At 37.9% G+C, this 17630-nt stretch overlaps 2 protein-coding genes across 4 annotated transcripts in view; one reads left to right on the plus strand and one right to left on the minus strand.

Moving 5' to 3' along the window:
- Positions 1-11390, plus strand: part of TRAF3IP3 (TRAF3 interacting protein 3) — a 36135-nt gene extending 24745 nt beyond the window's left edge. The window contains exons 12-16 of one of the 3 annotated variants that reach the window (XM_003767665.4): positions 1033-1095; positions 6420-6479; positions 8034-8170; positions 9659-9772; positions 11119-11390. In XM_003767665.4, the coding sequence (XP_003767713.1) occupies positions 1033-1095; positions 6420-6479; positions 8034-8170; positions 9659-9772; positions 11119-11211 (467 nt within the window). In that variant the 3' untranslated portion in view covers positions 11212-11390. Of the gene's footprint in view, positions 1-1032; positions 1096-6419; positions 6480-8033; positions 8225-9658; positions 9773-11118 lie in introns of those variants that run through there. The other 2 variants (XM_023501943.2, XM_023501944.2) reach the window with 2 other exon arrangements.
- Positions 11391-11863: 473 nt separating this feature from the next.
- On the minus strand, positions 11864-17188 carry C4H1orf74 (chromosome 4 C1orf74 homolog). Its single transcript, XM_031937292.1, has 2 exons — positions 17130-17188; positions 11864-13190 (listed from the first exon to the last, which is right to left on the minus strand). The coding sequence occupies exon 2, from the start codon at positions 13102-13104 to the stop codon at positions 12307-12309; it is 798 nt and encodes a 265-aa protein (XP_031793152.1). The 5' UTR covers positions 13105-13190; positions 17130-17188; the 3' UTR covers positions 11864-12306.
- Between the last annotated feature and the right edge of the window lie 442 nt (positions 17189-17630).

The raw sequence follows: 17630 nt of genomic DNA on the forward strand, positions 1-17630 counted from the left end.
TTATCATTATCCCCCATTTTACAGATGAAGAAACTGAGGCTCAGAGAGGTCAAGTTACTTAATGTAAGCAGAGTAACTACATGTCAGAGAAAGGATTTGAACTCAGATCTTAAAGTCATCATCACCAGAACAGCACTCTATTCACTATATCACTGCTGCTATATAAATCTAAATTGTTATTGTTCCAGAACTTTATTAGGGAAAAACAGTGGGGCTATTTTCTCAGTTTTAAAAGCAGTTTCACTATATTGAACAATCTTGAAGTCTTATCCTTCTTTTGCCTTCCCTCCCCCATAGTTCTCACCTTTGCTCCCCTCACTCTTCTCCACCCATTTCCCAATCACCTTTTTGGATGCCCTGTTGTAGTAGCTTGCTTAACTTGTCATGACTTCCTACGACTACCTATAATCTCAGCATAAAAAGGAAAGAATAAGACATAGAAGCTATAAGGGCCCTCAGTTTAGAAGAGATTTCTATACTGATGGAGAAGTTGAATAAAATGTCCTTTAAAGTCCTTACCATGAAGTTTCAGAACCCACTCCAGCTATGCTAGCTGTGAGAACCAAACTCTGAGTGATATATATATATATATATATATATATATATATATATACAGTAATTCATAAAACTAGCCCAGTGTGAAGCTGCTAAATTAAATAAGAAAACACTAGCACTTTGAAAATCTTAAATTCTATATAAATGTTAGTTATTATTTATTAAATCTGAGTTATTCAGATTCTTTTATCCCTTACATTGTGACAAGAGAATGAGAAAGCCAGCATCTATTAAATTTAGTTAGTGCAACACTTCCCAAACAGGAAAGATACTGTTGTAAATTCTCAATTCAATTCATCAGATATTTACTAAGTACCTAATACATGTACATGGTGCTCAACTTTGGGGGAAGATTGAGGAAAAAAGGCCTTGGTCCCTGCTCACAAGAAGGTTATACTCCAGCAAATCTAACTTCATAAACTGAATATATTGGCCCTGAAGATGTTTCTCTTTTTGCTTATGCTTTTCTACTTCCAGGTCAACTACAAAGGTCAGAAGAGGAAAAACTTGCCCTGAAGGCAACAATTGAACACTTGCACAGTAAGTCCTTCTTGATTCCCATTCCTGTACAAAATGATTTCCTTTAAAGCAAGGTTTCAACTGGTTCCTTGATGGGAACCCATACATGCTGGAACAATCTGGAAAGTAATCAGGAGCTTCCCACTTTAAGAGGGTAGGAGAGAGTTTGTGGCCTTAACAAAAAAGGAAACAAAAGACAACTAGGAGAAAAGGAATGGCATGGGTGGGATCATTTTTGGGAGAAGTAGCTAGAAAATAGATTTTGTGCCTGGGCAGGTATTAGTGGACAGGAATAAGAAACCAGGGATGCAGGAGAATGACAACTGAATTGGAAGATTTACTATTGATAAGGTAGGGGTAGCCCCAAATAAGCAGAGGCTTATAGATTCCACCAACCTCAGGGTCCCAACTAGAATGTTGGGATAAGAGATATCATCTAACAGAGGTCCTTTAGTACAAAGCTTATGTGGGTGGCAACTTCACCTGGGCTTTTGCAAAAGTATGATTTATAATCAGCAAGTGTTTAGTTTGTATGCTATTTTATATGCTTGTATCCTTGGGGTTGCATAAAAATTTCGCAGGCAAAAAGAAATCCTGGGTAGAAAAAAAAAATTAAGCAGCTCGGCTCTAGTCCAGCTTCTTAGCTTTAAAGAGAAAAAGTTGAGCTCAAGAATTAGGCCTTCTGTCATAACAGAAAGCTACCAGATCCTTCCCCTATAATTAATGGCACAGGTTTTCACAAGTGATACATTTGACTGCTTTTTAAATCTACTGCCCAAGCCCATTAGTAGAGAGCTGGCCTTCTCACTAGAAAAACTTCGGTTTAAGTGCTATCTCTGACACCTACAAGTAGTTTCACTTCTAAGTATTCCAGGCAAACTGCAGAGAAGACAAATTTCTTCATCCAGATTTCAATTCTTCAGACCAAAGAAATCACAAATCCAGTCCCTGTCCCTATCCCTCTTCTCTCCCATACTCTCCCTTTGTTGTGGTTCAGTCATTTTTCAGTTCTGACTCTTCATGATCTTATTTGAGATTGTCTTGGCAAAGATCCTGTAGTAGTTTGCCATTTCCTTCTCCACTTCATTTTACTCATGAGGAAAACTGAGACAAATAGGATTGCGTGATTTATCCAAGATCATACAGCTAGTAAATGTCTGAGGCCAAATTTTAACTCAGGAAGATGAGTCTTCCTGACTCCAGGCCTGGCACTCTATTCACCTCATTGCCTCACTTGCATTCTCCTGAAATCTCAGAGGAAAAACAAACAAACAAACAAACAAAAAAAAACAAAAAAAAAAACATGAGTTCAGTTTTTTGCTTCTCCTGATAACTTCATTCACATCTAGAGAGTACTTTTCTTAAAAAAAAAAAAAAAAAAAAAAAAAAAAAGTTTTGATTTATTTCATTAAATATTTCCCAATTAAATGAAAAAATTTAACAATCTTTGTTTAAATCTTGAGTACTAAATTCTCTCATTCCCTTCTGCCCCACTCCCTTCCTTGAAAAGCTAAGCAACTCAATAGTGATTATACATGTAAAGTACGAAATACATTTCCATATTATTCATTTTGCAAAAGAAAACACAAATAAAATAAAACAATAAAAATAAAGTTTTTTTTTTTAAAGTATGCTTTAATCTGCATTCAGAGTTTATCAGTTTTTTCTCTGTAGGTGATAACATTTTTTTTATCATGGGACCTTTGGAATTGTCTTGGATTATTGTCTTGATGGGAGCAGTTGAATCTTTCACAGTTGATTATTATCACAATATTGCTGTTATTATGTACAATGTCATCCTAGTTCTGCTTATTTTATTTTGCATGAGTTCTTAGACATCTTCCCAGGTTTTTCTGGAACTATCCTCTTTGTCATTCTTTATAGCACAATAGTATTCCATCACAATCATATCACAACTTGTTCAGCCATTCCACAATGGGCTTCCTCTCCATTTCCAATTCTTCATCATCACAAAAAGAGCTGTTATAAATATTTTTGTACAAATAAGTCTTTTTTCTCTTTTCTTTGGGATATAGATCTAGTAGTATGAGTCAAATGGTATGCACAATTTTATAGCCTTTTGGGCACAGTTTGAAATTGTTTTCCAGAATGCTTGTACTAATTTACAACTCTACTAAGAGTGCATTAATATCTCAATTTCTCCACATCCCCTTCAGCATTTTCTATAGTTATTCAATCTGACAGATGTGAAGTAGTATCCAAATTGCTTTCATTTGTATTTCTTCTAATCAGATTTAGAGAATTTTATGTGACTATTGATAGCCTTAATTTCTTCTTCTGAAAAGTAACTTTTTGTATCCTTTAACCACTTGCCAACTCAATAATGGCTCTCATTTTTATAAATTTGGCTCAGTTCCTTATATATTTGAAAAATAAACCCTTTATCAGAGAAATTTCCTGTAAAAAAAATTTCTCCAGTTTCCTGTTTTCCTTCTAATTTTGGCTGCATTAGCTTTGTTTGTGTAAAAATTTTATATTTCATGTAATCAAAATTATCTATTCTTTGGTATTGTACTCTTCCCTTGTCAATAGATCTGATAGATACAGTTTTTTACACTCCCCTATGTTACCCTTTATGTCTAAATTATTTATCCATTTTGACCTTATCTAGTATATGTGTATGAATATTGTACTATATCTAGTTTCTGTCAACTGCTTTCCAGTTTTCCCAGAAATTTTTGACAAATGATGAGCTTTTACCCCCAAAGCTGGAGTCTTTGGTTTTTTAAATTCTAGATTACTGTAGTTATTTACTACTATATATTATGTACCTAATCTATTCCACTAATCCACCATACTATTTCTTAGCCACTACATGATTGTTTTAAAATCTGGAACTGTTAGGCTGTCTTCCTTCACATTTTTTTTCATTGATTCCTTTGTGATTCTTGATCTTCTGTCCTTCCAGATGAATTTTGTTTTTCTAGCTCTATGAAATCATTCTTTGGTAGTATGATTGGTATTGCACTGAATAAGTAAATTAACTTAAGTAGGATTGTCATTTTTAATATATTGGCTTGTCTACCTCTAAGTAATTCATATTTCTATAATGGTTTAGATTTGTCTTTGTGTGAAAAGTGTTTCAAAGTTGTATTTATATAATTCCAGGATTTGCTTTGACTCACAAGTGTTTTATATTGTCTGCAGTTAGTTTACATGAAATTCATTTTTCTATTTTTTTCTGTTGGATTTTGTTGGTAGTGGTTGTTAGGGAGCTAATTGATACTGTTTCTAAAATAGGATTATTTCATAACTATATTTCCTCTTCTATTTATCTGGAATGTTAATGTTTTTATAAATATCTGTTTTACTTAGATTGGCAGTTTTACTGTCATGTAATTGGGCAAAATAACCCCTAATAATTGCTCTACTTTTATTTCCATTGGTATTGTTTACTCTTTTCATTTTTTGATATTAGTAAATTGGTTTTCTTTTTTTTTTCAGTCAAACTAACCAATGGTTTATCTATTTTATTGGTTTGCTGTTGTTTTTCATAAAATTATATCTTAATTTTATTAATCCAATAATTTGGTTTTTTCTTTCAGTTTTATTAATCTCTCCTTTGATTTTCAGGATTTCTATTTTGGTTTTGAATTGGAGTTTTTTAATTTGTTCTTTTTCTAATTCTTTTAGTTGCATGCCCAATTCTTTACTGATATATACATTTAGAAATATAAATGTTTCCCTAAGTACTATTTTTACTATATCCCACAAATTTTGGAATGTTGTCTGTCTCAACAAATTATTGATTGTTCCTACAATTTGTTCTTTAACCCATTCATTCTTTAGGATTGTTTAGTTTCCAATTAATTTTTAATCTATGTTTCAATGGTACTTTATTAAATGTTTATTAAATGTTATTAAATGTTTATTATTGTTTAAAAAAAAGAATGTGAAAGGGTGAAAAGGGTGCATTTAATGGTTCTGCTTTTCTGAATTTGATTGTAAGGTTTTTATGCACTGATACACAATCAGTTTTTTTTTGTGTGTGTGAAGGTACCATGTACAACTGGGAAAAAGGTATAACCCCTTCTCTTCTCCAGAGGCCTATCATATCTAATTTTTCTAAAATTCAATTTATTTCCTTAACTTCTTTCTTATTTATTTTACTTAGAATTATCTTGCTCCCCACTAGTACAGTTTTACTATTTCCTCTTGTGATTCATTTTTCTTTTCCTTTAATAATATGAATGCTAGGCAATTTGGTGCATATTAGTTTAATATTGATATTAATTCACTGTCTATTGTTCCTTTTAGCAAGATGTAGTTTCCCTGCTTATTCCTTTTAATTTGGTCTGTTTTGCTTTTACTTTGTTTGAGATCAGGATCACCATACCTGCCTTTTTACTTCAGCTGATGAGTAATAGATTCTTCTCCAGCCTCTTATTTTAACTCTGTGTGTGTCTCTCTGTTTCATTTTTATTTCTTGTAAACAGCAAATTGTTAGATTTTGGTTTCTAAGACATTCTATCTACTTCCATTTAACAGGTGAATTCATCCCATTCACATTCATAGTTATGATTACTAATTGTGCATTTTTATCCATCTTCTGCTTATCTTTCTCTCTCTTTTTGTCCTATCCCTTCTCTAGTCTGTTTTGCTTCTGATCACTACCTTCTTTTATCTGTCTTCCCTGTTATTACTTCCCCCTTTCTTTTATCACCTTCCCTTCTTTCTTTCCTGTTGGATAAAATAGATTCCTCTTACTAATTGATTACATATGTATATTTTCCCTTATGAAGTACTTTTCTAAGGCTGTGAGTACAAGATGCCCCTGAGCAGCAACTGGAGAACATGTGTAAATCAGTATTCCTCCCCCATTACCATTTTTGATCCCATTTCCAATGAATCAAATAGAGATAGGGCTGACACAAGAAAAAAGATGGGAGATATTTAGAGGCTTCCTTGGGAGTAGAGGCAGAAGATCTACTCATCTAGAAAAAACTATACTGGTGATATGTTCAGTGAGGATATGATGAAAAAATTAAAAAAAAAAAAAGATTTTAAAAAAGAAAAAAAAAAGTCAAGATGCTTAAAAGGAGCTTGATCAAATGCATCACTTGCAAAGAGCTGTGCTATTAATTATAAACATTTTAGGAACAGGACCTTGTAGTTTTCTGCAAGGCCAGAAGACCAAATCTGGACGATTACTTTCTCAATTATAAAGAGAAGAGGTTGGACTAGATGGCTTCTAGTGTCATCTAGAGATTTCATTTAGAAATAAAAGAATTTTATTCGTGACAAAGGAAAATGCCTGAATGAAACTCAGTGGGGCAAGCACACTCAGTGTAGGAAAGATCAGAGCATCCTGATTTTTTTTACAGGTCTTCTCCAGAGCCAATCCACCCAGCTTCACATCCAAGAGGAACTTATGCTAAAGAAAGGTCAGCCAATTTCTTACACCCAAGTCTAAGACTTCTGCACTTGTCTTGTTTGCTTAGAGGCATTAGTATGGACTAGAAGACTACTTAAGGTCCCTACCCACCCCTGGGATTCTAAACAAACAGAATTTCCAAACTATACTTGTGCATCAGTGAGCTAGTGTGCTCTTCAGGAAGCCTTTTGTTGCTAAATGAGAATGTGAAATGATATATCCGTTCTCTGTAAAAACAAAAACAAATACTTGTATCTGTGATGGTGAACATGCAAAATAAATTGATTTTGAACTCAGGATTCCTATGTCAGTTCTTACACCCTTGACCAAAGTCGTGATTGTGATTCCTTAAACCACTTCCATAATTCTGCTTCTCTGCCCCCATATTACCAAGCAACACCAGGAAACCCTCCACAGCAACCCTTCCCTTATCTTAAAGGATTTGCTGATATTTGCTTCCCAGGAATACCTAAAATATTCCTAGGGATCGGCAACAGAATCCTCATGGATCAATCCGTGTACTCTGTTCCCCATTACCACTTAATTGGAAAGTGAAGTATGTGTTCTTTGGCAAAGATAAGGAAGGAGTAGAAATCAATTACTAGGTCTCACAGCCAGATATCCAAGATGGTGTGGTAGAGAGCAAATTGTCCTCAGTCATGAAGATTTTGGTTCAAGTTCTGCCTCTCACACATCCTAGCTTGTGTGATCCTGTGCAAATCATTTAACTTTTCTCTCAATGCTCTAAGCTACTCTAATACTCTGTTTGCAGAGAAAGTACCCAAGTGCATTGGTAGAGGGAGTCTCTAGACCAAGAAAGTCACAGGACCTTTCTCTAAATCCATATGGCACTAACTTTTTTCCAGTTGCTTTCATATCTCAGTGGCATAAAAGGTTAAATGACCTGTGTAAAGGCAGACAGCTAGAAAGTACAGCTATTTTACAAATTAGGAAACTGAGGAAAAGAATAACTTGTTTCTAATCAAGTGATTATTGGTGGCAAAACCTGTGTATAAGAAATCAACCAGACACCGAAACTTCTTTCTACCATGTTATGCTGTAATCTTGAGAGTTGTTTTTTTTTTGTTTGTTTGTTTGTTTTGTTTTGTTTTGTTTTGTTTTTGAAATTAACTAAAGAGAAGGCAGAGAGATGTTAGAATAACTATCTTCCTATATGTGGAGATTTGTTTTGAGAACCATGAGAGTCAGAACTAGAAAAGACTTTATAAATTATCTTGGCTACCTCCTGAGAAAACACAAGTCCAAGGGGCACAAATGACTTGCCAACTAGTTGTTGCCTCTTAGAGGTAACCAGTTATTTGCCATCATTGCTAAATTTAGAACAAAAAGGAATGGGTTCAAGCAAAAGCATCAAAACTCCAGCTAGACACCATAAAGGACGCGGCGTCTCCTTCGTAGATATCTTTGAATATAGAAGTGTCTATTAGATGAATCCTGATGAGAACAAGTCACAAAGTTTGTGGCTCTTCTTGCCCCCAAATCAGCCCTCTCCTGCTCTAAAGCATGAACTGCATGTTCATAGATAGTCTGGCTGATTTTTTAGGTCAGATTTGTCCTACTTGGAATTCAACTCCCACCCATCTGGAAGAGAAATCCAAGGGTTCAGGGGAGGAGAGAGAAAAGAATCTCAGGGACCAGCTGCAAGAGAAGACTTTGCAGCTCCAAGCCAAAGAAGAGGAGGTGAGAAGAGGGTTCCTATTGTGTGGGAGGAGATTCAGCTAATTCTGTAACAATGTAAGTCAAAAGAACAATTCTCAAACTCAAATATCATACCCACATCTTCCCAAAGATGGTCATTTAAGACATATTTTGCTTGGATTATGAACATCTTAACATTTTCCTGAATCATATCCTTGTCAGGACACAAGATACATTGCTCAGACTTTTCTCAACAATAACTTTTGGCTCTTCACAGCCAAATTCAGAAGTAGGTTAATTTCCCACTTGACCAAAAATATATGTCTTAATCTAATAAAAGTCTCTATATTGTATGGGTGGTTCTTTAATTCCTAATAAAAACAAAGACCACTAAATCATATATAATGATCCCTGCAAGCCTCATCTTGACTTAGTTTTTTTGATGTAATGTTACCCACGTTTTATTGTATTTTCATTTATTTTGTTAACAAATTTGGACACCTTTGCTTTAAGTCATTGAATGCCTCACATTTGCATAGTAACAGTTTTCCAAGAAGCTTCAAGATCCATTAAGAGGCAGTTATGGTGTCCTGGACAGAATATGGTTAGTTCTTACTCTGACCCTTGCTAACAGTGTGATCATGGTAAGTTATTTTAATGAGGGCCACTTATTTTAGATGTTCGAAATGATGTTGGTAATATTCCTTGCCCTAACCACCTGCCAGTAAGGAAAACACTTTATAAATTATAAGTCTCTATATAAATTAGTTATTGATTTTGATTTTTTTTGATTCTCACAGCAACTTTGTGAGGTAGGCAGAATGAGTATTATCCTCATTTTACCAAGGAAAAAACAAGGTCAATGAGATTAAGCAATTCTCCCCCCAGTTGAACATAAGCTCCTCAAGAACAGAAACTGGCATTTGTTTTGTTTCTGCATCCCAACACCAGGCAACCTGGCAGGATGTACTTGGAGCCAAGAAGACCTGAGTTCAAGATATGCCCCTCTAATGCTGACTGGCTGAATGACCAGAGACAGCTCACTTAACTTGATATTGTAATATTACAAGTTCATCACTGGGTAGTCCCTATAGCAATGAAATTACAGATTCTGGTCCTATCTGTATCCTTTAATCATAGTATACAACAAGCATCTAATAAGTTCTTGCTGAATTGAATCAAAGGTCACATAGGTACTATGTGGCAAAGCTGGAACATAAACCTCTATATTAGAACACCAAGTCCAGTTTTCTTTCCCTATGCTGCGATGCCTTGGTGTGTTTCTCACATATGTATATGTGTATACACACACACCCCTCACAGCTAGAGAAAATAATAAATCTTAAAAGTAATATCTAATGCACAGGTCTTAAGGCTCCATGTTGTTCTCATTATTACCAGACTCAAATTTAGACAGATCCTTTTTTAAAGTCATGACGTAGCTGCCATTTATGAGGAAAACTATGTGAATTACATCCGGGAGGGTGGCAAAGGAAGTAACAATGACTATGGTCATGTTATTGCCTTCAGTGTAGAGAGTTACATTTGGAGCTGGACAGCCTGAGTGATGAGTACCTTTCCTGCCAGCGGAAGCTCCAGCAATGTCGGGAGGAGCTGAACCGGGGACAACAGCCAACCCACAGAGTAAGCCTAAGGACCCCTCTCCCACTGACCTTCCAGCCCTAGTATGCCTGCTGTAACCCCCTGCAGATAGAACTTAGCAGCCCACACTATCTAACTACTTTGCCCCACTATCTCTACCATGTGTTACGTAAAGAGTAAGGCTGGCCCAGGTACCAAGAGACTAAAAGAATTAGATAATAAATTAAGTTTAAAATCTCACTGACTGGTCCTTTCTGTTTCTTCTGCATTTAAATTTCTTGAGACTCCAAAACTAGAAGAAAAGAAAAGATTACAGTCATGAAAGCCATCATATCTCCTGGCTTTGAAGTTATAACCCGAGTTCTAGTTCTACCACTAATATAGTGGTTGTGTGACTGTCAGCAAGTTGCTAAATGCCTCAGTGTTCTAAGCAGCACTCTCAGATTTCAAAATGCATTGAAGGGGCCAAACTGCATTAGTCAAAGGAGTTTCTTCACCTATAAATTGCCTCTACCAGTAAGATCACAGGCTCAGTCCCTACCCACAGCAGGTTTAAGTTCATATTCTGAGACCAATAACATGAGAAGTTGTAGAGGGCCGGAACTCTGGAGAAGTATACTGGAAACAAGGATACTTACAACAGGATGTTTATTGATGAGATAATGTTTCGCTAGTTCACATATACTTAGTATGGTGATATAATGGTTCTATACCTGGCACATGCTCAGTGTGCTGTAGTGATGTAATTGTACTAAGATATTTAAGGGCTCAGAGGAGTTGAAATAAGCAGACTCTGAGATCGAGCTCAAGCACACTCTCACTTGAATCTCTCGAGTCTGCTTATTTCTAGTCCTCTCAGCCCTTAAATACCTTAGTATAATTGCATCACTACAGCACACCGAGCATGTGACAACTGTAGAACCATTATATCACACTAAGGACTAAGTATATGTGAACTAGAAATCCATTATCTCATCAATCACACTGAGTTAACAGCCTGCTCTAAATATCTTTGCTTCAAGTATACTTTATCCAGAGTTCCCCAATATCTGCGGTCCTCTACAGGAAGTGTTAACCAGAAGGAGATGGAAATGAATAGAAGTAAGAAAAAGTGGGAAATGTGAATGAGAATGAAGTAAATGCTACTGGTCTATTTTTTATAAAATGTTGCATAGCTTTAATGAGATAAATCACATGAGTATTCTATCAACTGAGCCCAGCTCTGCTCCTGCCCAGGCCTGTGGGCTGGTGGCCATCTGCAAGACTTTCTTTTTTAAATACAAGTCAGACTGCAATGTGTTGGGTAACAGGATGGGGCCAAGATTGCCTTGTGCCAAAGGAGAGGAAGATCCAAGTTCCAGCTAATTTATCTCTTTTCCTCATTTCAGAGACAATGCGGTTGTTGGCTCCCTGTGCTAACAGCGATGATTGCTATAGCACTAGCAGCATTTCTGATGAACACAAACACCCCAGTGGTTTGAGTGACCTGCAACATCTGGAAAGGAAAATTGCCTTGAGATGAGAGACAGTGAAGCATCAGAAGATTCAAAGAGGTTTTTTTATTATTGTTCCTTTTCATGCTGCTGAGGGCAAGATCCTGATTTGTTTTACTTTGGGGGCTAATTGTGGGATATATCAATAAATTCAACCAGACTGTATATCCTCAGTTTTTGGGGGTCTGATATGTACTGCTGACTCTCAGATAACATTCAACCAGTAACTTCACTAGATGTGATCAGACCACATCTGTGGTACTGTGTCCATGACTGGGAACCACATTTTAAGGATAATGATGAGCTGGAAAGTATCCAAAGGGATACTAGGATGGTGAAGGTCCTTGGATTCATACCAAATAAGAATTAGTCAAAAGAACTGGAGATATTTACCCTAAAGAAGAAAATACCCCCCCCCAAAAAAAATAAATTAAAGAATAAAATAGAAAAAAAAGAGAAGAAAATACTGGAGTGATGAGGGGAGAGGGAAAGAAGGAAAGGGAGAGACCAGTAAGGGTAGACATTGGCGCAGTTCCATAGTAAAAAAAATTTAGATAAAGGGGCAGCTAGATGGCATAGTAGATAGAGCACCAGTCTTGAAGTCAGGAGGACCAGAGTTCAAATCTGACTTCAAGACACTTAACACTTATGGGCAAGTCACTTAAGACCAATTGCCTCAGCCAAAAAAAAAAAAAAAATTTAGATTTATGCCTTTTTGCCCCAAAGATTACACCAAAAAGCAACCTAATTTGCCAAGTTACTATAAAAAAAGCAAAATATTTTGGGTCAAAAATTGTTCTCCCCACAATCTCATCACTCCTGCCTTCTTTCTATTGGACAAGAAACAAGTCACCAAAGGAAAGACAGTACCTGCCATCATCACCTGGTCCCCTTAAAGTGTCTATACTTCATAATCATAACACCACATTTTCCCCGACAACTACTTTGTGAGGTAGGAAGCACAAGTATTATTATTCCCATTTTACACATAAGGACTAATAGTTTGAAATGATAACTTGTCTATGATCCCACAGCTAATCATCACCATTTACTGAGTGCCCACCAAGTGAAAGTGGGTAGGAATCACAGTACCACTGAAGGCAATGTGACAATATCAGTAGAAATGGTAAGATCAGTAAAGTCGCCCTGAGCCCCACATCGGGCCCTGAGGTCCTCCCCCCACATGTCCAGTATGTCTTTCAAGGCTGGGTACAAACTCTCTGGGACGCTGAAAGAATAGAGCTGAATCTGGGGAAGGCCTGTGAGCCAACAGCATGAAGTCTGAGCAGTAAATACATGCAGTGGGATCAGGGCCAAGCAGTTGCTGTCTCCTTGGGCTGGATGGAAAAAATAGGGAACAGGATAGCCCAGGAGAATCCCAAATACTGTGCAAAGATTCCAGCCATCAGAAGAGAGTTCACTTCGAGAGATGGGCAAGAGGGGATTCCCGTCCAGACTCTGTAAGTGGGTCAAGATCTCAACCAAGTGGTCCTTCAAATCTCCAAGCTCATCGAGTAGGCAGAGGGCAGGGTGAGATCTGAAGCTTGAAATATCCACGAAGGTCATAGGGCTGAGCAGCACGTGCTGTATATGCTGACACACTTGCCTAGGATTGACAATCAGGATGTTTTCCCCCAGCTCCAGAATGTGTAGTGTCTGCGGTAAGAAGCCCAGTGTCTGTAGCTCTCCCACATATCTCTGAACCTGATCAGCCCCTGCAGCATTGCAATCATATAATACTGCTGGCTTCAGTCCCCCAGCCACAGCTCTGACCTCTCCAGCTAGGTGTAGGCAGACTGTGCGGGGTGGACCTCTTTTTTTCCCCACACCCAGGGTCTTCTGAGCTACTGACACCAAAGTTTGAGGATTCAGTGCTGACATCAGGGCCTTGGACAAAATCTAAAATGATTTGATATAATTTCCCTGGGCCAAGCTCTAACAATTCAATTGGGCACTGGAGGAAGTACCTGAAAAACAAATGAACAGAAGATAATTATGGAGAACCAATAAAACACTTGAGTACTGTTCTAATAGTATTCTCATTGGCTTAACATTATTTTGATAGCTATATAGAAGATGTATTTAAGAAGGGTGAAAATAATGGCAGAAAAACTTAAGAAGGATATTGCAGTTGTCTAGGAAATATGAGTAGAGAAAAATAGATACTAGATATGCTGTGGAAGTAATGACAAGATTAGTCAACTGACTGAGTAGCATCAAAGGGGGAAAGAGTTGCCCTTGTTGGAAACCAAGATGTCAAGAAAAGAGGGGTGGGTTTAAGGAAAAAAATAAATAGGCAAAAGACATATGTAATGGAAATATGTCCTGGTTAAACAGTGATTGAGGAAATGGAGCTTATGAGAGAAAATGGGACTGGATGTGTGTATGTTATTTTTCTACATATTTAAATGATAATTAGATTCAGAATTTTTGATAAAACCTCTGAGAAAAACTGTAAAGAGAAAGACCAAAATGGAGCCCTGAAATAACATCTGCTCCATAGGAGGCAGAATGCAGGTAAAGACAAAACAAAGGAGACTGAAATGAAAAAGGAGAACAAGGAAAGAACTGTGTATTAAAAACCCAGATAGGAGAGAGTACACAGGAAGATTGAGTTAAATATCCCAATGTCAGAGGGCTAGAAGGAATCGGCTTTTATCTAATTTTCACATCTATTTCTTCTCCTGGGTCTGCTCACTTTACTTTGCATAGTTTCATGTAAGTCTTTCCAGGTGTTTTCAGAACAATTGTGATCCATCACAATCACATGCCACAACTTGTTCAACCATTCCCCAATTTGAAGTGCTTACCAATCTTAATGTATTCTGCTGACAATATGACTTAGGTGACCCTAAGGAAGTTACCTGATCTCGCTGGCTTTAGTTTTATCACCTATAAAATGAGAGGTGTACAAGATGCCTCAAAGGTGCTGTTATCTTGTATACCAACCTCCCTTTCTCAACCTACTCTGCTAGCTACCAAGATGCCCTCTGAGCTGCTCTCCACTTGGGCCAACCACCCCAAGCTAAATCTCCAAAACAGACCAAACTCAAAATTTACCCATTACCTTTGCCATGACTCTTAAAAATATACACACACGACCCCAGCTTTTGGGATAAGAATTTACTGTTTGACAAAAACTGCTGGGAAAATTGGAAACTAATATGGCAGAAACTAGGCATTGACCCATACTTAACACCATACACCAAGATAAGGTCAAAATGGATTTATGACCTAGGCATAAAGAATGAGATTATAAATAAATTAGAAGAACACAGGATAGTTTACTTCTCAGACCTGTGGAAGAGGAAGGAATTTATGACCAAAAAAGAACTAGAAATCATTACTAATCACAAAATAGAAAATACTAATCAAAATACAATTTGATTATATCAAATTGAAAAGTTTTTGTACAAACAAAACTAATGCAGACAAGATTAGAAGGGAAGCAATAAACTGGGAAAACATTTTTACAATCAAAGGTTCTGATAAAGGCCTCATTTCCAAAATATATAGAGAATTGACTCTAATTTATAAGAAATCAAGCCATTCTCCAATTGATAAATGGCCAAAGAATATGAACAGACGATTCTCAGATAAAGAAATTGAAACTATTTCTAGCCATATGAAAATATGTTCCAAATCATTATTAATCAGAGAAATGCAAATTAAGACAACTCTGAGATACCACTACATACCTGTCAGATTGGCTAGAATGACAGGGAAAGATAATGCGGAATTGGAGGGTATGTGGGAAAACTGGGACACTGATACATTGTTGGTGGAATTGTGAATACATCCAACCATTCTGGAGAGCAATTTGGAACTATGCTCAAAAAGCTATCAAACTGTGCATACCCTTTGACCCAGCAGTGTTTCTACTGGGCTTATATTCCAAAGAGATCATAAAGAAGGGAAAGGGACCTGTATGTGCACGAATGTTTGTGGCAGCCCTCTTTGTAGCGACCAGAAACTGGAAACTGAGTGGATGCCCATCAATTGGAGAATGGCTGAATAAATTGCAGTATATGAATGTTATGGAATATTATTGTTCTGTAAGAAACGACCAATAGGATGATTTCATAAAGACTTGGAGAGAGTTACATGAACTGATGCTGAGTGAAACGAACAGGACCAGGAGATCATTATACACTTCAACAACAATACTATATGATGATCAATTCTTATGGACGTGGCCCTCTTCAACAATGAGATGAAACAAATCAGCTCCAATAGAGCAGTAATGAATTGAACCAGCTACGTCCAGAGAAAGAACTCTGGGAGATGACTAAGAACCATTACATAGAATTCCCAATCCTTCTATTTTTGTCCACCTGCATTTTTGATTTCCTTTACAGGTTAATTGTGCACTGGTTCAAAGTCCGATTTTTTTGTACAGCAAAATAACTGTATGGACATATATACATATATTGTATTTAACATATACTTTTAACATATTTAACATGCATTGGTTAACCTGCCATCTAGGGGAAGGGGTGGGGGGAAGGAGGGGAAAAATTGAAACAAAAGGTTTTGCAATTGTCAATACTGAAAAATTGCCCATGCATATATCTTGTAAATAAAAAGCTATAATAATAATAATAATAATAATAATGCAAAGGAACAAAAATACACACACACACACACACACACACTTGTGTACACTAGCCTGAGGCTTCATTGCTAACATTCCTAGTTAGATTTTTCTCAGGATTGGCCACTTCTCTGTAATTTACAGTTTTAGAGAATGGTCTGGGGAAACTGAGAAGTAACAGAGCAGAGGTCATGGCTGGTGACTCATTGTCAAAGAAGGGACTCCTTTGTCCCAGATCTTCTAGACTAACAAAACCAGCTCCCTAGTCATTATACCCAAATTTCCTTCTCCCAGATCAAAATTCAGGTTTCAACCAGGTCTCAGGAGATAATCTGATCAAATCTATTCATTGGAAACTATGAAAAGGGGACAGCTAGGTACTTTGGTGGATACAGGCAGAGCCTGGAGTCAGAGACTCACTTTCCTATGTTCCAATACAGCCTCAGATATTTATTAGCGGGATGATCCTGGGCAAGTCACTTAATCCCATGTGTTTCTTCATCTGTAAAATGGGCTGGAGAAGGAAATGTCAAAGCATCAGTGCCTTTGGAAAGAAACCCCCAAATGGGATCGCCAAAGGTCAGGTACAACCGAAAAATAACATCAGATTCGGGATTAGGGACAGGGAATCTGGAAGACTCCTATTCCTAGAGATGCTTCCTGCGTGACCCTGGCTAAGTCACGTAACTATGCTCGCCTCAGTTTCCTCATCTGTAAAATGGGCTGGAGAAGGAAATGGCAAAGCACCAGTGCCTTTGGAAAGAAACCCCCAAATGGGATCGCCAAAGGTCAGGTACAACCGAAAAATAACATCAGATTCGGGATTAGGGACAGGGAATCTGGAAGTCTCCTATTCCTAGAGATGCTTCCTGCGTGACCCTGGCTAAGTCACGTAACTATGCTCGCCTCAGTTTCCTCATCTGTAAAATGGGCTGGAGAAGGAAATGGCAAATTTCCCCGGAATCTTTGCCAAGAAAACGCCCATTGGGGTCACCAAAAACGGCTGAAAACTAGGGTTAGAATCCAGTCTATCGTACGCGGAGTACCAGGATTGTAGAAGGCTGCCCTCCCCCCGCTCTAAGCCTGGGATCCCTGTAACTATGCTCCTCCCCCACCCCTAGCTTCCCGGATCCAGCCCCGCTTCCAGGCTGGGCGGCACTCTCCTCCCTCCCCTCCCCTCCCCTCCCCCCTCCCGCTCAACCGGGGAGCCGGAGCCTTGCAGCGCGCATGCGCGCATGGGCCAACGCGCGGGTACCAACGGGCTGCCCGCTTCTCCCTCCCGCGCCCTTCCCCCACTTCCCAGCTCACACACCTGGTACCGGAGCATCACGCTCGGCTCGCCGGAAGTACTGGCGGCCGCGTGATCCCGCCCCTTCCTCCCCGTCCCGGGCCCCGCCCCCGCCTCCGCGCCAGGCTTCCCCACTGCTACTCCTTCGGCCTTTAAAATGCGGCCGTTCCACCCGCTCCCAATGAAAATTATGAAATTTAGTAAAACTGAGGAAATGAAGCGTATTTTTATTAAGTTCCTGCAGAATTACGAAGCTTCCTCCCACCCCCCCCTTTTTTTTTTTTGGAAAGGTGCGATTACCGGGGCATAAAATGGATGTAAAATAATTTAATCATATTTACAAAGCCCCTTGCGAACCTACAAAAAGGCTATTTTCATTATTTTTATTTTTATTCTAGCAGCCTTTATTTCTCCGTTTTTTGAAAGATAAAGAAGGAGGAAATTTGCGTTAGAATGGCAATGATTGCTTCAAGAAAATCAATCAAGTTTTATTAGGCTAAATAATAATAGCTAATGCATTTTTTA

The sequence above is a fragment of the Sarcophilus harrisii genome, chromosome 4 (assembly GCF_902635505.1).
Source record: "Sarcophilus harrisii chromosome 4, mSarHar1.11, whole genome shotgun sequence".
NCBI lineage: Eukaryota > Metazoa > Chordata > Mammalia > Dasyuromorphia > Dasyuridae > Sarcophilus > Sarcophilus harrisii.